This window comes from Lissotriton vulgaris, chromosome 1_1, assembly GCF_964263255.1.
Source record: "Lissotriton vulgaris chromosome 1_1, aLisVul1.2, whole genome shotgun sequence".
NCBI lineage: Eukaryota > Metazoa > Chordata > Amphibia > Caudata > Salamandridae > Lissotriton > Lissotriton vulgaris.
Window position 1 is genome coordinate 1733728849 of NC_141685.1, and position 21595 is coordinate 1733750443.

General features: G+C 45.2%; 1 protein-coding gene across 3 annotated transcripts in view; it reads right to left on the reverse strand.

Annotated features, from left to right (window-relative positions):
- The window catches only part of NUP107 (nucleoporin 107), a 590137-nt gene that overhangs the window by 377943 nt on the left and 190599 nt on the right, over nucleotides 1-21595 (reverse strand). For all 3 annotated transcript variants that reach the window (XM_086919004.1, XM_086919006.1, XM_086919003.1), the window contains exons 13-14: nucleotides 4233-4323; nucleotides 3737-3813 (exon numbers count right to left, since the gene is read on the reverse strand). In XM_086919004.1, the coding sequence (XP_086775130.1) occupies nucleotides 3737-3813; nucleotides 4233-4323 (168 nt within the window). The remainder of the gene's footprint in view (nucleotides 1-3736; nucleotides 3814-4232; nucleotides 4324-21595) is intronic.

The following is a 21595-nucleotide window of genomic DNA, read 5'->3' on the forward strand; positions in this document are numbered from 1 at the left end:
AATGAGTAGTGTAGAGTGTGTAGTAGAGTGTGCAGTAGAGAGTAGTAGAGTAGTAGAGAGTGTAGTAGAGTGTGTGGTAGAGAGCGTGTAGTAGAGCGTGTAGTAGAGAGCGTGTAGTAGAGAGCGTGTAGTAGAGAGCGTGTAGTAGAGAGTGTGTAGTAGTGTGTGTAGAGAGTGTATAGTAGTGTGTGTAGCGTGTGTGTAAAGTGTGTAGTAGAGTGTGTAGTAGAGAGTATGAGAGTGGGTAGTAGAGTGAGTAGTATAGTAGTAGACAGTGAGTAGTAGACCGTGAGTGGTAGTGTGTGTAGTAGAGAAGTAGAGAGTAGTAGAGAGTAGAAGAGAGTAATAGAGAGAGTAAGAGTGAGATATAAAGAGAGTAGTAGAGTGAGTAGTGGAGTGAGTAGTAGAGCGAGTAGTAGAGTAGTAAAGAGTGTGTAGTAGAGAGTAGTAGAGTGAGTAGAAGAGAGTGTGTAGTAGAGTGAGTAGTAGTGGTAAGTAGAGATTAGTAGAGGGTGAGTAGTAGAGATTGTGTAGTATAGAGTGAGTAGTAGAGAATAATAGAAAGTAGTGCATGTAGTAGAGTGTGTAGTAGAGTGTATAGTAGAGTGTGTAGTAGAGTGTGTAGTAGAGTGTGCAGTAGAGTGTGCAGTAGAGTGTGCAATATAGTAAGTAGAGTGAGTAGAAGAGAGTAAGTAGAAGAGAGTGAGCAGAAGAGAGTAGTGGAGTGAGTAGTAGAGTAGTGAGTGTGTAGTAGAGTGTGTAGTAGAGAGTGAGTAGTAGAGAGTGAGTAGGAGTGTGTAGTAGAGTGTGAGTGTGTAGTAGAGAGTGAGTGTGTAGTAGAGAGTGAGTGTGTAGTAGAGAGTGAGTGTGTAGTAGAGAGTGAGTACTAGAGTAGTAGAGTGAGTAGTAGAGTAGTAGAGTGTGTAGTAGCGAGTGGTAGAATGAGTAGTAGAGTAGTAGTGTGTAGTAGAAAGTAGTAGAGTAGTAAAGAGTGTAGTAGAGTGAGTAGTAGAGCGTGAGTAGTAGAGCGTGTAATAGTGAGTATGTAGTAGAGTGAGTAGTAGAGAGTGAGTAGTAGAGAGTGTGTAGTATAGAGTGTGTAGTATAGAGTGTGTAGTATAGAGTGTGTAGTATAGAGTGTGTAGTAGAGTGTGTAGTATAGAGTGTGTAGTATAGAGTGTGTAGTAGAGTGTGTAGTAGAGTGTGTAGTAGAGAGTGAGTAGTAGAGTGAGTAGTAGAGTGAGTAGTAGAGTGAGTAGTAGAGTGAGTAGTATGTGTAGTAGAGAAAAGTAAAGAGTGTGTAGTAGAGAGTGTGTAGTAGAGTATGTAGTAGAGAGTAGTGAGTATGTATTAGAGAGTAGCGAGTGTGTATTAGAGAGTAGCGAGTGTGTAGTAGAGAGTAGCGAGTGTGTAGTAGAGAGTGTGTAGTAGAGTTTGTAGGAGTGTGTGTAGTGGAGTGAGTAGTAGAGTGTGTGTAGTAGAGTGAGTAGTAGAGTGTGTGTAGTAGAGTGTGTGTAGTAGAGAGTTTAGTAGAGAGTAGTGAGTGTGTAGTAGTGTGTGTAGTAGAGAGGGTGTAGTAGAGGGTGTAGTAGAGAGTGCGTAGTAGAGAGCGTGAAATAGTGTGTGTGTGTGTGTAGTAGAGTGTGTAGTAGAGTGTGTAGTTGTGAGTAGTGAGTGTGTAGTAGAGTGTGTAGTGGAGAGTAGTGAGTGTGTAGTAGAGAGTGTGTAGTAGAGAGTGTGTAGTAGAGAGTAGTAGAGTGAGTAGTAGAGAGTAGTAGAGTGAGTAGTAGAGTGAGTATGGAGGAGACACACCTGCAGTGAAGGAGGCACACCTTAACCTCGGTTGCGGGATGGCATCACTTTCAAAGTGGCCACTGGAAAGAATGGAGGTGCTCTGCCAAAGTGTTATAACGGCTAGCGCTGTCCACATCATAGCTCCTTGTTTTTATTTATTGTTAGCCATCTCTAAAAACAATTAAGCAAGCCACATAGCTTGCGCAGAGCTATTTCGCTTTGTTAATATGTTGGTTTTTTAAAAAAGATGTTGCACAGCAGCCTTGGCTGCTGTGTAGCATGGCTTCAAGTAAATAAATATAAAGCGCTATGGCGTGGTCAACGCTGGCCGCGCCATAGCGCTTTGTTTTTATTTACTTTGAGCCATGTTGCACAGCAGCCAGCGCCGCTGTACAACATCTTTCAAGCATAGATAACGCCAATATGTCTCAAATAGGAGAAACCGAGTGGCTTTGCCTTTGCCAGTGCTTGTTTCATTTGCGTTGAATTGCATTTCAATTTCTGTAGCACTTCACACCTCTGATGTGGCATCGAAACGCATGAGCGGACGGATAGCACGCTTGCCTAGGGGAGGGCTTGCTTGGTAGCGGGATGAAACTGCAGTGAAGCCACTGCTGTACTGTTGTGAGTCAACAGAGCGGTTCTCTTGTTTGGTCTTGGCGCTTCTGGCTTAGGTATGTGATGGTTATAAAAGGCGAGAGAGGCGGAGCACTTAACATTCATTTATTGTTGCACCTTATTGAACAGGCCTCTTTAGAATCCGCTGGGGAATGAAGGGCAGCCCACGGCACAAACTGAGTACTTGCAATCACTGAGGATGCAATGAATGTTATCCACCCACCTGGAACGAGTAGAGAGGTTTATTATTTCCATAGCTGGCCACTCCTCGTGCCCCCTGAGCGGATGGACCCAGACTGAGAAGTAACATTTATGGAGCAGCATGCGAGCTACCATTGGGACCAGTTGGGCATCTGTAGGCACGGAGGCGCTGGACTTGGCTCATCCTCTCAAAACTTGCTGAGATTTTGAGTGTGTTGAGTATCTCCCGCCAAGCGCAGGCGTCTGCAGCTTGCTTGGCCTTGGTTTATGGCGGTAGTGCGGCACTTGTGAGCTAATTATTTTCAAATGTGTCAGCTTAATTCACACGGCACAATAAAAGTCTGTCAGTTCTGGCATCAGAAAGTTAAAGTTTTTCCACACTTGACCGGAGACCCAGGCTGCTTTCTGTTGAGAACACATGCGGGTTCAGATGTTAGGGCACAGACAGGCGAAACAAATGCAAAATTTATTGAAAGGACAAATACTCTAATAAAAGAGAGACAGCACAGCAGGCATTCCTGTGGCCTGAAGCAGAATCGAGCAATGAGAAAGGAGGAAATGAAGGCAGAGTGTGGTCAATGTGGAACTGAGGGCAGGAACCGAAAAACACAAGCTGCCTAATTCACTGTAAGAAAAACGCTCGCCATGACGTACACTGTTCTCTTTTTCTGCCGTCCCACTTGGACGGCCTGGGCCTGATTTCTTTCTGAAGTAAAAGTTTTGTTATCTTTATGGGGCCATGTGTTTGGCCCCATAAAGATAAGAAACCTTTTCTGGCAGAAGGAAAGCAGGCCAGGCCGTCGAAGTGGGACGGCAGAAAAAGAGAAAAGTGTACGTCAGAAAAAGCTCTTTCCCAATGACTGGCCACCGTTTAGCATAAACAGTGACGCCGGCCAATGGGAAAGAGGGGCGGGGCTTCAAGCTGGCTAGTGAAAGCTCCTCAATATCATTAAATCTCGCCAGTGAGACTGCGCATGCGCAGCCTACGCAGGCGAAACCTAAAAACTGAAAGGAGGGCTTTCAGCAGCTAAGTGCAAAATCCTATATTTCATGAGCTATAACACAAGGGCAGCAGTTTCCCCACACACAAAGAATGAACACAAACAGAACGTTTTGAACATACATCATCTGACATTCGCCAACAGCAGGCCTTCCAGACACCTCGATAAGGGTTTCCTTCAACTGGTTCCAGCTCAGATCCTATATGATCATATGAAGAGAAAAATAATGAACTGTTTAAAGAATATGAACATTATTTTTTGGAAGAGTACACAATTCATGGGTCACAAGTTGTTTAACCTAACTGAATAGCATTCTACGCAGAAGTATTATATGCTGAGCTCTTACTCAGACAGTAAAACAGTTATAACTGGAAACACCCAGTTCAATCTTATAATCAGATACTTTGGTATTTCATTATTCTTGTTAGGCTTTGCCATTATAAACAGAAACCAATCATAAGGAAATCTTGGTCTTTCTCCAAAATGCAGTTTGCCAAACAAAAACACATGTAGGCCAAGTTATCTTTGAGCGGGACCACAACCAAATCAAGAGGACTTTTGTGCCTCCAGGGCTGCATAATATTTTATTGGGCTCAGAAAATGCAATGAAACAAGTACCTCCATTGATGTTGGGATCATGGTAGAGTTTCCACCCCTCCAAGGTTGCTGCTCTCCATGCCTGGCCACACCGTTTGCAGAGACGCTGTGCCTTAAAATAGAGCAAATAGTTTAACACAAGCACACAAGAACGTTTTCACCCATTTGGTAACATAAGTATGATTAAACCACTATCCTAGTGAAGTAGTGTGGCTCACTGGTTAGAGGCGGCAGACCCGAGAGCAGAGGACGGCCCGGGACCAGGGTTCGATTCCCGGCGCGGCAGGTTTCTGGACCAGGGTCAGCGGACTCGATAATTCTCTCGCCTCGGTGCCCACTCTGATCAGCGATCACACTCGGCAACTCTGGGCACTAGCTTGCCTCATCTTCATTAACGGCCCCACCAGACCGCCGGGGATGCCTGGTCTCACCCTGGAGATACCCATTAAGGGACCATCTCTCAGGGAAGCCAGGAAGGGTTTCGCAGCGGTCGAAGCGCCTTGGGACCCTACGGGTAAGTAGTGCGCTATATAAATGCCTATACATTTACATACATTTACATTTACATATCCTTAATACTAAATAATTCCAGAAGGCTTGTAACAAGTGGCATTTTGTTAGGAGGTTACGTTAAAAAACAACTGCAGGTTACAATAAAGAGACTAAAACTGTTTGCTGAGCAGATGTTTAATCACAAATGGTTACTTGTATAAGAATAGAATGCATCAGTAGCTCAGCGAGTTCAAGAAGAAAAACGTTATTCACCTCCAATACCAACTCCCCATCATGGGTATCTTCAAAACATTTGTAAGCATTAGTATGCTTTGCTCATGACTAGAATCAAGGAACACTTTAACAAAAAACTCTGAACAATAGCAAAATGCTTTGGTAACGGCAACATTTTTATTTTGTATAACTGACAGTAAATTGACTATATCCATCACTGAATTCCTAATCCTTCTCTCTTTTTAACAGGCGAAGAAAGGAGACCATTGCCAGAGGCACACAGTTTCAGAGTGCTGTTTTAAAACAACAATAACAAGGTGATGGATGACATGCTTGAAATAATCTCATCATTGGCAATCACTTATGGGCCATATCCCAATCCATCGTTTTTCCCTCACCATGCCAACTCAGTTTGGAACAAGCCATATGCAAATCAGTCTTGATCCTGCTCCAATAGAACAGTCCAGTCTTACACAGTGTTGTATACGTGGATACTACACTCAAACATTTCCTGTAAACAGGTAAGTAAAAGTGTTTTTGTTATTTAGTACAGTTGTAAAAGATTTTCATAGATTTTACAACTCCACACTTAGAAACTTTTCATAAGAAAACAGTCAATGTTATTCTATGGAGGAAAATAGTGTTATCGGTTCAAAGGTAAGTACTTTGTTGTGGGAGTTGGTAATGTGGGGTTAGACTCAGACGTTCCCCAGGGTCAAGGAAGCACCCTTGTTACACCCTCAGCGGCGCTAGTGTGGCCGGGTGCAGAGTGCTGAGGCCCAGTGTTATCCAAAGGGAGATATGGGGGCCTTCGGTTGGTGGCTGCTGACTAGCAGACCACTGGGTTGTGGGAGAAAAGCTCCGGGACTTAAGCTCAGGGCAAATAGGGATTTAGGCCAGCACAAAAGATGCACCCTCAGGGTCACTGGGGCAGCCGGGTGCAGAGTGCTGTTTTGGCGTCGGAAGCCCTGTAGTTCAATGGGGAGTCTCCGGTTTGGCAGGGGACGAAGGTATTCTGGGTGTGACCACCACTTGGGAGAGGTAAGTTGGGATCTTGGGGGTTGGTTAGGCACCGTCCGTTGGGCCACCCTAGGCCATGGGGTGTCGGGTGCAGAGGTGCCTTTTATTGTTGGATCTTCTTACCAGCTCCTGGCCGCGGTTGGGGGGACCTTCCGGTTTGAGGCTGAAGGCGTCGGCTGGAGGGTTTAGGCAGGTCAGGGGTCACCAGATCTCGGGTCAGAATCACTGGGGGGGCACTCGAACTTGGGCAGTGGGCGTTGGGTGCAGAGTGGAGCAAACTTGAGGATCCTTGAGGATCCTTGCGGAGATAGAGTCGGTTGTTTGAACAAATCCAGTGTTCACGGGAGACAGTGTCTTTGGGATTAAAGGCAGACAGGTTCCCAGGGTTTCTCGAGGTTGCTGGCTGCAGGACACACCGGGATTTCGTTGGAGCAGGTTTGAGGTGGGGACAGGCCAGTAGGGCTGGGGCCAATCAGTGGGCGTCCTCCTCTGGTAGATTTGGCACGGCTGTTAGGTGGTCCTCCTTTTCTTCTTCTGGTTTCTTGTCTGAGGTCTTGGTTCAGGGCTGCCCCCTAAATACTGAATTTAGGGGGCGTTTTAGGGGTCAATGGGCTACTGACCTTAGGGTGCCTACACCCTTGGTGTGCTCACCAAACGTGGGTGAGTGAGCACAACCCCTAATCATGATTGGAGATTGCCTGCTATCTGCAAGATGGCGGGCACTGAAGAGTGGGCTTCACCTTCCTCCCCAACCGGAGGGGTGGGGTTGGCAGAGGTGGACACACCTTCTGGGCTGGCTAAAGTTTCCCGTCTGACTTCCCACCGAAAAGGATGGGAGCCAGGAAGGGGTCCTGCTCCTGACAGCAGGAGAGGCTGGGGGTCACATCACAAAGGCTGCCAGGCCTTTGAAGCTCCCTTGCCACAGATTGCTCTTCCTGGCCTGGGGAGGTGTGAGCACCTCCACCCAGGAAAGGCTTTGTTTCTAGGCTCAGGTCCAGAAACAGGTCTCCTTGAGGCAGGCTGGTGTGTACCAGTCATAGAACCCACCAGAGGGTGGTCGTTTTTCAGGGGGCTACTCTAAGATGCCCTCTGAGTACATTTTTCATTAAATCCCACATTGGCATCAGTGTGGGTTTAATATGCGGAGACGTTTTATACCAAACATCTAAGTTTTCAGTGTAGCCATTATGGTGATGTGGAGTTCGTAATGACAAACTCCCAGCACCATATACTCTTAATGGCAGCATTGCACTTAGACACTGTAGGGGTACAGGGCTCATGCACCTGTACCCTCACCACTGGTGTACAGCACCCAGCTAGAGGGGGGGACTGATCTATGCCAGGGCAGTGGGCTGTAGGCATGGCAGACAGGGATGGGTGCCATGTTGACTTCACTTTGTTTTGCACCAAAATACGCAGCCTGCAATGGCAGTGTGTGTGTAAAGGTACAGGGCTTTTAAGAGTGACACAATAAGTGCTGCAGCCCTTAGAGGTCTACCCTGGTCACAGTGCCCTGGATACCTGTGGTACCATTTACCAGGGGCTGACCTGTGGCTAGAGATGCCAATTGGGTTTGGGTACAGTTTTGGGGGAAAGAACGCAGGCCCTGGGAACCTGATTGGCAGGGACCCAGGGCACGTCAACTCAAAAGTGCATCAGCAGTCTGGCAAAAAGTGGTGGGTTACTGCAACAGAAACCCAGCTTCTCACATCTGGGTTATGGGTGCCTAATGTAGCCTTGTTTCCAGGAAAGAAGTATGAGCCTCGTTGGGAAGCCTCTTGTGGGGGGTAGTCAGCATTTATAGTAGGGCTGAATACCAGAGCTGCCTGGCCCAGGTGGGAGCATCCAGGATGAAGGATGCGATGTTTGTTGAACTCTATGCACTGCTAGTGGAACAGGTCTACCAGGTCGTTGTCCACCCCTGGAAGGTACTCATCAATTATGAGAATTCTGTGATGAATGGCCCAATGCCAGATTGTCTAAGGTAGCAGACAAAAGGTGAGCTAGTGAGTGCAGGACTGCTTCTGAAAGTAGTACATGGTGTTCATCCTGACCAGGACTATTCTGCCTCGTATAAGCTGTTGAAAAGCTTTTAGGGTGAGGCGAACTACCATAAGCTGTAGATAATTGATGTTTTTTACTATGCCGAGCTGGAAACGACACACACTCTATGTTGTGATCGAGGTGAACTCCGCACCCAGCTTGGGAGGCGTTTGTGGTAATTGTGACTTTCAACACTGGGTCTAGGAAAAGGCCGCTGTGCAACCGGTTGTTGAGGTTACATCACTGCAGAAAGAGATAGGTGCTAGCAGTTACCACCACTAAATCTTTCATCTAGCCATCCGCTTGTGATCATTGTGCTTAGAGGCACCATTGCAATGGACGCAGAGCAGCTGGATTAATGTCATCCATACCCCACCTTTCTCGTCCAAACCATACTCCACCAAAAGCAGGGTCCCTCAAGGTTCTATCATCTCTCCCATGCTTTTCAACATCTACATGAAGTCATTACTATTACTGATCAATAAATTTCACCTCACGTGCTATAACTATGCAGATGACATGCAAATACTCCTTCAACTGGAATGCTCAAAAGACATTGGAAAATCACCAATTTTCAGCTGTCTCAGAGCCGTGGATCAGTGGATGACCTGGAACCATCTCAAATTGAATGCTTCAAAAACTGAAATACTCACGTGTGGCGATTGGAAACAGTACAACCTGCTTGCCGCATGGCCTGATGAACTGGGATCACTGCCTAAAGTATCGAAGGAGGTAAGAAACCTCGGAATGACCATGGACTCCAAGCGGTCGATGAATGCCCAAGTGGATAAACTAGCAAGATCAAGCTTTGCTACCATAAAAACACTGCAATGATTTTTTCCTCATTTGGGATTTCCACACAAGGTCCAAGCTACCATCACCCTTGTTCTGTCCAAACTTGATTACCCCAATAGCCTCTACCACGGATCACCTTTAAGGACCATGAAAAGACTAGAACAGATTCAGAACTTGGCTGCCAGACTACTCTTGCATATCAAAACACGAGACCACATTTTCCATGCCTTGAAAGACCTGCATTGGTTACCGGTTGCCAGAAGATCCACGTTCAAGCTGCTTTGTATCACCCACAAAGCAATACATGGAATAGGACCGCTCTTCATCAGGAATAAAATCACCAAAGACATTCAACAAAGGAACCTCCACTCTACAGGAGCATCTCGCCTCAAAATCCCACCATACAAGAAAAAATTCATGGGTGGCACATCCTTCTCTGTTCAAGCAGCCAAACTATGGAACTTTTTACCCCCAACAGAAAACTAGTCAAGATTTGGCTCTTCCCCACATAAGCACCATACGCAAACAGAAATTAACAGCATATCCCTCTGTATACAAGCATTTTTTTTCACTATAGATATGTACCTATCTTTGTGTATTACTTGCTATAAACATGTAAAATAATTATGTTGTTGAGAGAAAAAATAATAGAGGCACAATGGAAGTGTGTACATGTAGACCAAAGATGATTTGTATTTATCTATGTACCTTCCATGTACTTGGATCTGTGTGTTTGTTACTTTTCTCCTGAAAAAGCATATCCAATGCACTACCCTATTTCTCATCTTGTGCCTCTATCAATATCTTTAATCTACATATACTTACATCCTTTATGTATCTATATACTTTCAATGTAATTATAGATCTATATATTTATCACTAATTTAGCATTTCCAATGCACTACCCTATTTCTCAGCCTATACTTCGCACAATATATCTTCTAGCCCAACCTTCTGACTCATCTCAAACTTTTTTTACTACTCCTTTCAACGCACTACCCTATCTTTCATCCTATACATCTATCAATATATCCTCTACATCCACTCTCATTTATCCCAAACCCCATACCACTACTATGATTGCACAAATAACCCTTTCTAGACTCTCCTACTCTACCCCTCCTTGCATCATCCGACACCTCTTTTACTATACCGATCCCCTAAGACAAATCTTTCTAAACTCTTTCCTCTGAGTCCGCCCCTCCAAAACTCCTTTTTACTCATCCAAAAGCCTCCTCCTATTGTTAAGACATAAAAAAAACTTTCACTCTTTTATCCCTCCACTATCCTTTTCAATCGAAATGTACAGACTAGCATGTTCACTTCTCAAACTACATATTAAACTATACTAATATACTACCCAAATAACTGAATAACATAACCACTACTCAAATTAATTCATCTTTTTCTTACTATACTAATTTTCAACAGTAATCCTTTATGGGTTCCAGAGTGGCGTGCTACTCGCCAGAAAAGCGATTCAACACCCATCTGGGGTAACAACTATATGAATGCAAATCTTTCTTCTCCTTTTATCCCTCCACTATCCTTCTCACTCCAAGTAACTGACTAATATCCACCACTGAAATTACTTCATATTTCACCATACTAACTCACCACTAATCCTTTGTAGGCTTCCTGAATAGCGTGCTTCAACAAGCGCTATATAAATACAAACCTTTGTCCTCCTCTATCCTTCTGCTATCATTCCAAATCCAAATAACTGACTAACCTATCCACCACTTAAAATGTACATGCATGTTTCACTATACTAATGCAACACTAATCCACTATGGGTCCCGGAGTAGCGTGCTACTCGCTGAAAAAGCGCTTTGACGCCTCGTCAGGGGTAGCAAGATGATGTTTGGATGGGGGGAATGCAGGGTGGTGATGTGAGAAGCCAGGCAATAGCCGTGCTGAATTTTACCATTTTCTTCCGGCAGGTAGGAGGAAATCCTGGAGCCTTTCTATAGGTGTTGTGTGGTTGGAGGGGTCGGGGCAGTGACTGGCAGCGTCCATTTCCCAGAAGCTCCCTTGCCCTACCTATGTGATGGCTTCTTCTGTATATCCTTGGCGGTATTATTTTATAAATTGCTGATTGTAGGTGTGCTGCTGTATTTGATACAAAGGTGTGTCTGGAGAGGTGGCCTTCCTGCATGCACTAAACTGCTGCCTCCAAAAGGACACCCTTGGAGTTGTGGCTGTGTCAGTGTCTTTCTCCAGCTTCTCTAGCAGTTGCTCAACCTGCAGACCGAAGAGGCGTTTGCCACTGAAGGGCATATTGCAAATGCTGCTTAACTTCTGCTTTAAAATGAGAAAAACGAAGTCAGGCATAGCGTATGAGAAGGATACTGATATTGGAGAATGACAGTGTACAAGTAAGTAACTTGTTTTTTTTTTCTAGTATTTTATCTTTTATAGATTCACATGCTTGAAACAGACTAGTTAGCAGTGTCCAAAGAATAACAGTGGTGGGAAGGCGAAACATCCCACCATGAGACACCAACTTAAATACTATTAGTCAAACACCTGACATTGAAATTTGCCAAAAACAGGAAAAATACGACGAATCATAAAGCATTCATAATAAAAGTTCTCAAACTGGTAAATAATAAACAGAAAATATAGATTTGAACTTAATAGCTGAATACATTAAGAGAAAAGTCTTCACAGGGTAGACTGACCAACTACTTCATCTGCCTTACTCCAGGCATCGAGGCAGTAACGCTCAGTGAAGGTATGGGCGTTGGCCATGTTGCCACCCAGATGTTGGATGGAGACACCCCTGCAAACAGCTGAGGATTCTGTGACCTCGCGAGTTGAGTGAGCCTTCAGCAGACGTCCAGCCTTCTCATGACGGAAGACCATTGTTGAGTATACTCTGCGAGCAATACTAGGTCGCTTTAAGGCTCAATTCTTTCTTGGAGTAGAGAAAGAAATGAGCAATTGATTTCATTTTCGGAAAGTTTTCGTTCTGTGCAAGTAGAACTTTAAACAACGCTTATTGTCCAGCGAATGCAAGGCTCTCTCTGCAGGCAAGATGGATTTAAGAAAAAAGCAGGCAAAAACTGGCTCTTGGAGGTGAATAGTTGAAGTACCCTGGTTATGAATGAAGGATTAGTGTACAGAAGTACATGGTCTTCTAAAAACTGTAGGTAAGGTTCTTTCATTGTGAAAGACTGAATCTCCCTAATAAACCTGGCACACGTAACGGGAACCAGAAAGGCAACCTTCCTTGAAAGAAGTTTCAATTCACACTTATGGATAGGCTCAAATGGAGATCTCATGAGTTGCGAAAAAACATTGTTCAACTGCCAGAGTAGTGAAGGAGGATTAATAGGTGGGTAAGCTCAGAATAGACCCTTCATAAATTCTTTCATGGGTCTGTTGGACCACAAAGACACTTGCCCTGAATGTCTTGTGTACCTAGAAATGGACGCTAGGTGTACCTTAATTGATGCATGTTTAAGGCCCAATAGGATGGGATGTAGTAGGTAAGGCAGAATCTGTTCAAGGATTGCAAGCCAAGAAGTACATCATAAGCAGAATCCATTTTGCTGAGTAGCATTTGTGCGTCAAAGGAGCTCGGTATATTTGAAGGACAGATTTCTATTTGTCATACATTATTAGTGCTCCTAATTCAGCGTGGTGAGGAGCCAGGCAGACAAGTTGAGAGTGTGAATCTGCAGGTGAACCACTTGGCCCTGGTTCATTGAGAGGCGATCCGTCGGCTGGAACTGAATGGGTAAGCCCTCTGCTAGGCGATGAAGCTCAGTGTACCAGTATTGCCTTGTCCATGTCGGGGCGATTCAAATAAGCAATTAGGGCTCTCCTTTCAATTTCTGTAGAATCTTTGGAATGAGTGGAAACTGGGGGAACATGTAAGCGATCTTCCCACGCCTATGAGAAGTCTAAGGCATTTCCCCGAGACCCTTGCTAGGAAAGTCTGCTGGTGAAGAACTAGCATGTTTTATTGAGATATGTAGCGAGGAGATCTAGGATAGGATACCCACAAGCCTGAAAAACCTTTTTTAGTTGTCTCGACTAAGTTCCCCTCGTGACATTGCTTGTTTTCTCTGCTGAGGAAATCAACCCATCCGTTTTGCACACGTGGGACGTGCTTCACCTTCAAAAAGATGTCATTGGCTATCAGCCACCTCCATATTTGCTGTGCTTGGGCTGAGAAAACGATCCCGTCCCTCCCTATTTTAGTAGATAGAACATGTTGGTGGTGTGGTCTGTCCTGACTAGAAGCGACAAACCCGCAACCTTAGTAGGAAGGCTTGAAGACTGAGAAAGACAGCCCTCAATTCTAGGAGATTCATGTGATATAATGCTTCTCGACTGGACCACTTCCCGTGGGCCACTAGTTCCTGGAGATGGGCTCCCCATCCTTCCATGGAGGCATCCATTGTCATCACTACCTAAGGCATCACAGACTAGAAGGAAGGATTGGCCCTGAGAGATGTTTTCTTTGATCATCCACCAGGACATTGCATTCTTCATCTGAGATTATCGAAATGTTGTCCTCGAAAGAACCCAGACATTGCGTCCATTGTGCATCGAGCTGTTCTTTAAGAGATCTCATGCGCAGGCGGCAATTGGGAACTAACAGCATGCAGGATGACATCATCCCCAGCAAGGATTTGTATGTCCTTACAGAAACGCACCTTTTTGAAGAGAGTTTTAGTGTGATTGCCTGCAAGCAGGAAATCCTTTCTTGTGTAGGAAAGGCCTTTGAGATCTTCGTATCCAGGATTGCTCCTAGAAACTCCAGCAATTTAGAGGGGACGAGAGATGATCTTTCCCTGTAGAGTTTGAGGCCCGGGGATTGGAACAGTTGTAGACAGGCTTCTGTGAACTTCCTTGCCAGCTGGAAGGAGGGACTTTAGTCAACGAATCGTCTAGGTAGATAAATACCTGGTGACCGGACCGTCAGAGAAGTGCCGAGAAGTGCCATGCACTTGGTAAACACTCTGGGGGCTGACGCTAGCTCGAAGGGTAGCACCTTGAATTGATAATGGCACCCTGACACCTTATACAAAGAGAAACCTTCAGTCACCCTGTGTCAATTAGTTGCAGAATCTCCTGAAGAGAGAACGTCTGAAAGTTTGCTTTCTGATAAACTTGTTCAGAAGGAAATGGGAATAGAAACCTTGGCTGTATTGATTGTGCAGCGCCTCCTATATATTGCATTTAGTTTGGAGAGAAGCAATTGGATTTCTCTTTTGAGAATTGGAAGGGGCCCATGGGAAGTCTTCCATGGAGGAAAATTCCAGGGTATGATCATGTTGGGATACATCTAACACCCATTTGTCAGAAGATATGAGTTTCCATTAATTGACGAATCTGGATAACTTGTGACCAAATTGAAGTGGGACTGTGTTGACAGGGGTCTGTGGTACATCATTGTCTCCTGTTGGTATCCTGACACCTTCCTCCTGCTGAAGGGCGTTGACGCCCTGGCAGTCTAGAATATGTGGACAGTGTGGCTGGTCTGTAGTACTGAGCGGAATACTGTGAGCGAAAACCCTGTTAGCAGGGTTGAATGCGCTGCTGGCATTGTGGACAGAAGGTATATTGGCCTCTACCCCTGCCTCGAAAAGGGCTACTTGGCTGTGTCTCTGTTCAACTTGATTAACTGCAATGAGTCATCAGTGTGTTTCCCAAAAAGGAACTAAATGGTTACTTACAAGTAGGAGTAGTTTTGCAGCTTGAAGAGTTTTCTGGATTCACATGCTGTGCATTATTCCGCCATCTAGTGGTTGGGTTCGGAATAGTTTTTTGTAGTCTGTTTTGCGTGTCGTCGACCACCATTTGGTGCTAAGTACGTCCCCTGTGTGACGTCAAATGGCACACTGGAGGTCGTTGTGCGTGGTAGCCATATTCTGATTCTTTTTTTCTGTATAGAGAAATGTTAGAACTTGATTCCCCACCTGTTTGTATTCCTTGTAGGGGAGGCCGGGTGGGTCGCATGTGAATCCAGAAAACTCTTCAAGCTGCAAAACTACTCCTACTGGTAAGCAATCAATTTGTTTTTGCAGTGAATCCTTTCCTGATTCAAATGTCGTGCATCAGATTAAGTAGTGGTTTCTCCCTTCTTGGGGAGGCAGTGGTAAGAGGAAGACTTTGCAAACAGGTGCTGAAGTACCTTTTGTCCTATTTGTGCTTCCTTATTTATTTGTATGTCCACACAGTAATGTTTGATGAAGGCATGTGGTGATGACCATGTAGCTGCTGCACATAGTGTCTATGGGCACATTGGCCATAAATGCCAGTCTCGCTCCATTCTTCCTGGTTGAGTGAACTTGGTTGTACAGTTAGTTCTTTGTTTGCAGTGGTATGGCATGGTTGGATGGTTGGATGGTTTGGACTATACATTGTGAAATTGTTGCCTTTGTGAAAGGCGTCCCTGTTTTAGTATGGGAGTAGGCAACAAACAACTGTTTGCGTTTACAAGTTTGTTCTGTTTTCTGTAGAAAGTCCAGTAGTGCCCTCCTTACATCCAGGGTATGACCGCTTCTTTACCCTCTTGTTATTGGGCCCTTAAAGAAGACTGGATGGAGAATACTTTGATTTAAGTGATATTTGGATGTCCCTTTTGGTAGGAATTGTGGGTTTGTTTGTAACTCCTGAACTGCGGCGCGAATTCCGCCGCGGTGCAGGAGTTTTAAACAGTGGGCGAGGATGCGTCGGACAACAGATGTGCGCAGCACTAGCGAGGTTGTGCTTGCGACTGTCGTTGGCCGAAGCGCACAGGCAACAGGTTAAAATAACCTTGTCCTTATGGATTTGCATGTATGGTTCGCACTCGTAATTTAGTTACTCTCTGTAAGGATGTAATGACAATAAAAAATGCAGTCTTTAAAATGATGTGTTTGAAGTCTGCCTTATGCAAAGGCTCAAATGCTTTTGTCATAAGTCGTGTGAGCACTGTATTTAAACTCCACATGGGGACTTGGAGCTGTTCTAGGGGGAGCAATTCTTTTAGACCCCTCTAGGAACCGTTTTATGACAGGTCTTCTAAAAAAGCTCTTCCATGATTTTCCTCTGGTGTAAGCTAGGATGGCAGCGCGGTGTGCCTTTATGCTTCAGTAGTTGATGTAACTGTCAAGAAAGTGAGTTCGATATATGCTCACCGTTTCTTGTGTATTGATTGAGTTAATTCTGTTAGCTGTGCACCAAGTGGTGTGCCGCTTCCATTTTGCAGCATAGCATTGTCTTGTAGTTTGTTTTCGTGCCTCCTTTAGCATTTTCATTGTTCATTGAGGTGACCAAACTCCGCATTTTCAAGTGCCGGCTGCTAGACGTAACGTTGCTGGCTCCGGGCGAAAGATTTGGCCCTGTTGCATTGTTAGTAGGTCCTTGTCCACTCTGATTTTAATTATCTGTCCTTTGGACAGTTCTAGCAGATTTGAGTACCATGTTTATCTGGCTCATTGTGCAGCAATGAGAATTAGGTTTGTCCCTGGTTGTCTTGCTTTTTCCATAACTCTTTGTATTCGAGGTATTGGTGGAAAAGCGTATGCAAATGGCCCTGACCAATCTAGAGACAGGGAATTCCTTTTTGACAGGTGGTGAGGAAACCTTGAGGCAAAGAACTGGCATTCCTTGTTCTGTATTGTCGCAAACAGGTCTATCTCCGAGGTTCCCCAAAGTTTGAAGATGTATTGTACCGTCTTGTGCTTCAATTCCCACTCGTAAGAGCAGTTGCTCTGCCTGCTCAGAAGATCTGCTCTTGTGTTCTATACTCCTGGTAGATCTATTGTTTGTAGATTGATTCTTTGAGAAATTGCCCATTGCCAGACCTGTTGTGCTAGCTTCCTTAGCGGAAATGACTTCGTAACACTCGGTTTGTAGAGGTAGAACATTGTGGGGTGGTGTCCGTTTGAATCAAGACAGTCTTTGCGTGAATGTGTTACTGGAACTCTTTCAATGCTAGAAATACTGTTTATATTTCCAAATAATTGATGTGTTTTATGTAGTCAAGGTTGTCCACTGCCCTCGTACCTTCAGTTGTTTGAAGTGCACTCCCCCTCAGTTGAGGGATGCGTCTGTAGTGATTGTCACAGAAGGAGTTGGGCTTTTGAAAGGTCTCTCTTGTGTTATGTTGTTGGATGCCCATTATTGTATTTCTGCTTGCATCCTCTGCATAACGACCACTAGATCCTCCCACCTCCATGTGGCTTGTGACCAGTTGTTGGTAAGCCATTCCTGGAAGGGGCTTATATATAGGAATGAGTGGAATGCATGACGCAATCATGCCCATGAGCTTCATGACTTCTCACTGTCAGAGATTGACCCTTCCGGTAGAGGGAGGTTTCTTGTTTGATCACTCTTATCCTTTTTTGCGTAGGGTAAGCCTGTGCGAGCATTGAGTTTAGTCCTGCACCTAAGAAAGTCTTTTCCCTTTCTGGTTTTCTGGAGGATTTCTTGTGATTTATTGAGAATCCTAATCTTTGGAGCATGTGGATTGCTGTTTGAACTTGGCGGAGAGAGGTTTGTTTTGTGTTTGCCTCTATAATCCATTCGTCCAGGTAAGGGTAGAAGTGCATTCCATTCTTTCACAGATATGACGAGACAGCAACTAGGCACTTGGTGAAGACATGTTGTACTGATTTTATTCTGAAAGAGAGAACCTTGAACTGGTACTGTGCTCCCTTGTGTAGGTACCGAAGATATTTTCTGTGGTTTTTGTTCATGGGGAGGTGTAAATAGGAGTCCATGAGATCTATTGTTGCCATGTAATCTCCTTTTTGGAATTGTGGGATTATTTTCGGGAGTGTAGCCATTTTAAAATGCTGTGTCGATATGCATTTGTTTATGAACCTTAGGTCCAGAAATTGTCTTAGTAATAAGCTCTGTTTGGAGACTAGGAAATAGGGTGAGTAGTTTCCTTTAAAATGTCTTGTTTTGGTACCAATTCTATTGCTTGCTTTTGAAGAAGGTCCTTGATTTCTGAATTTAACTGGAGGAGTTCTGATTTGAGGAACCTGCTTATTTTTGGTGGGTTTGCTGGTGCTGTTTTTGCCTGTTCTATGCAATACCCGTATTTTACCAAAAGTAATATGCAATTGTCAGTGGTGATCTTTCACCACTGTTGTAGGTACAGTGACATTCTGCCTCCCTCTGGTTTTGTGTGTGGTTCTTTTCCTGTGCAGGACTCAATTAGAGCCATTCCCTCTTCCTCTAGAGGGCTGGCCTCTGCCTCTTCTTCGAAAGGATTGCTTTGGCTGTTGTTGCAAACCAAGGAATCCTGGTTGCTGGCTTGTTTGTTGGCTATTCCCTTGGCCCTATTGTTGCTGTGACATTTGCTGTCCTTGAACATAGGCTCCTCTTCCTGTGGGTTTTCTTCTGTTAAACCATCCTCTTTTGAAGGTACCTCTTTGTTGTAGGGCTCCCATGGCTTTTGCAGTTTCGTTATCTTTTTGAATCTGTTGGAGAGATCCATCCACTTCTTTGCCAAATGGGGTCTCCCCTCTAAAAGGTCTGTTAATGATGGAGGTTTGAACCTCCTGCTTAAAACCTGATATTCTCAACAAGGCATGCCTTCTTACAGTGGTGCCTGTGCACATCTGTCTGCTGACAGTGTCTGCTGAATAGAGCGTAGATTTAAGGCATGTGTTAGCAATGTTTTTGCCTTCTCGGACAATAGAGCTCCTTGATGCCATCCCATTGCTGGTGTCCGTACCTGCTCAGCAGGTCATTAGAGTTTGTGCTGCACCACTGCGCCGCTGCTTCCTTTTCCATTTCTCTGCCTACCATATCCATATGTTTGCTTTCTTTCTCTGGGGTGGTCCACTGCTGGAGAGAGCATTTACTATTCTGGCTGTGGTAACAACGATGGAGTCAGGCACTGAGTCTCCCTGGATACACCTATGCTCCTTAGAAGAGAGTTTGTACTTCTTTTCGACCCTTGGTGGTACCCCCTTGCTTGAGGCTGGGTGCTTAAAGGGTGTTTAGCCTTGGTCCGGGATGCTTGGTATTGTGTCCACTCGTTGGATGGGGCTGCTGTTTCTAAAAAGAAGCATGTGTCTCCTTTTTCCTCTTCGAGGGGAACTCCAAAAGCATTGGCTGCTCCTTTTACTAGGCCGTTGTAGAAGGCTATGTAATCCGGTGTGGATGCCTTGAGGAATAACAGCAAATTTCCTCATCTGGGCTTTAAGTGTCGAGATCATTCCCGGTCTCCTCAAAATTTTCTGAGGTTTCCACTTCTTCTGGTACATCGATGATCCCTCGAAATATTAATCGCTAGGTTCGGGGGTTGTAGCTGACTCGAAAAACTCCTTTTCTTCCCCTTCGGCATCAACCATATCCGCTTCGGCGACGGGGATCTTAGGAATTTGGAATTCCTTGAGTGAAGCATTGAACTCCTCCTTTTCCTAGAGGAGCGTCCCAATTTCAGCTCTGAGCGGTTTCCTTTTCTTCTCGACTTAGAGAGCTCGCTTGGCGTCAGAGACCAGAGATTTTCTTTTCTTGCTCGCGCTTGCCTCTGCTTTTGACGGCGTTGCGGTTCCCCTCGGGGGTTCGAATTCAACCCTCGTTTTCGGCACCTTGTGCAATTTTCCCTTGTTGGCGTCCCTTGGTAGCGTTTCGCTGGGTTCCTTTGATCACAGCTGGCCTTCGATCACCTTTTTCTTCGGCATCAGGGCTGCCTTAAGCTGTGCCTTATTATCGTGGCTCTAAGGTTCAGAATAGTGTGTATGGTGTTCTACCTTATCCGTCATCTTCTCTGTATCCATCGCCATCTTTTTGTGGGCCTGGGTTTTTTCACAGTCTCATTCTAAAATGTTCAAGCCCTTCATGCAGCGATTCTGCTGAAACTCCTTGGTCCTCTTCGTCACTGGAAAGGCCTTGGTCCTTCATGGAAGGTTTTTCCAATGCCTGGGATATCGTTGCGAAGTGGGCCTCTCTCTGCTTTCAGTATGTCCTGAGGGTTTTCGGCTGGAATAAAGCCCAAGCATCACAGTCTTTGTCCTTGTGGGCTTTGGGCAGGCAGAGGTTGCAAACGTCGTGTGGATTGCATTGTGCGAATTTGTGGTGGCACTCGGGGCAGAATTTGAAAGGAGTATTTTCCATGGCCCCTACCTCGCCATTTGTCGACCCTTGATGTCTTCGGTATTTGGGGTGTCTTTCTCGGAATTAAGTTTTGATCTCCGGTTGATATGTCAATGGTCTATGTTGGTTTTCCGCTTGAAATCTCAACTTTTATCTTCTTTCAGGGATGTTTCTGAAAACTTCGGAGCAGACCTTCTTGCTTCCAGACCCAACGGCGAAAAAATAATCTGAAGATGGCTACTACACACAACGACCTCCAGAGCTCCATCCGACATAACACAGGGGACGTACCTGGCACCAAATGGTGGTCGACATGCCCAAAACAGGAAGAAAAAAAAACTATTCCGACCCAACCACTAGATGGCGGAATAATGCACAGCATGCGATTCCAGAAAAGGATTCACGCTGCAAAACTCTACATTCCTCCAGTAGAGCAGGCCATGGTACAGGACATGCAATTTGATGAAGTCGCCTTAAGCCAACTCTAGCATCTCAATACATCCACTCTGGCCATCTGCCAGAAGGCTGTGGAAGAAATATCCATGGCAACACCTATGATCTCGGATGAGGCCTTTTCCCCTTCCGCCAGAATTTTCCTTCGCCTCTTTTCTTTTCTTAAATTCAGGGATATACTCCACCAGGGATGTGATGTCGGCACCACATGCACCAGTCATATCTCCCCATAATAGCCATTGCATTGGTAGCAATGATTGAAGTAGCCGCCATTGCGAATAATCTTTTGCCTATATTGTCAAGCAGGCAGCCTTCCTTATCCAGAGGGGCTGTGCATGACGTAGAAGGATTCTTTGCTCTTCTCTGAGCAGCCTGCATGATGACCGAATCTGGCGGAGGAAGGCCAATGAGACATGTAGGGGAACCTTTAGGAGCCTAGCACTTTTTGTTGAGTTTCAGAATAACAGCCACCACAGACGCTGGAGCCTTCATTAATTTTAGGCCTTCGTGCCATATAAAATCCACAACAGGGATAGCACAAGGGATGCGTGTTCCTGCTTAAAAATCGTAGAGGAAATACTCTGTTTGATTACCTGGCATAGGAAGGTCCAAGAGCTTAGATACTCTCTCAAGCAGGTTGTGGGAACAGCAATAACCACAGGAGGTAAATCTGCCAGTGGTGGGTTTGGAGACGCCAGCATTGGGGAGATGTAATCATCCCACTCACTCACGAGTTGCATAAGGGACTTCCTGCTTTGGTGGAGGCTGCTTAGCAGCGTTGGACTCAGGGCTCTGTTTGTAATAGTCAGTCATTGAGCACCATGCGAAAGTCAGTGACCTGTGAATTCGGAACATTGATAGAAGGTTCCTGAACCTGATGCTGCACATCCTCTTGTTCCTCATGGGGATAATGCTCCTGGAATGTATCAAATTATTGAGCAAAGGGGGTGCCCTTATAGGAGAAAGAGTAATCCTCTTCACACTAGACTGATGATCACCTTCCGGTTTCTTGCCTTCAGATTCCTGACACTTCACTCTTAATTGTGAAGAGATGAATGCAGGGACAAAAAGACCATCGTCCTCACATTCATGAAAATCCAGAAGGCGTGCTGGAGGCAATGGAGACATTTTCTAAAAGTCCTGAGTCAGGGATGGAGTTTTGCCCTTACAGGGAACATGCAGTATGTCCTTTTCACTGGTCGACAGTGTCATCAACGAGATCGGTGGCGACTTGGCACTGAGAAGAATCTTCTTCAACAGGACATCAACAGGTAGCGGACTTCGTCTTG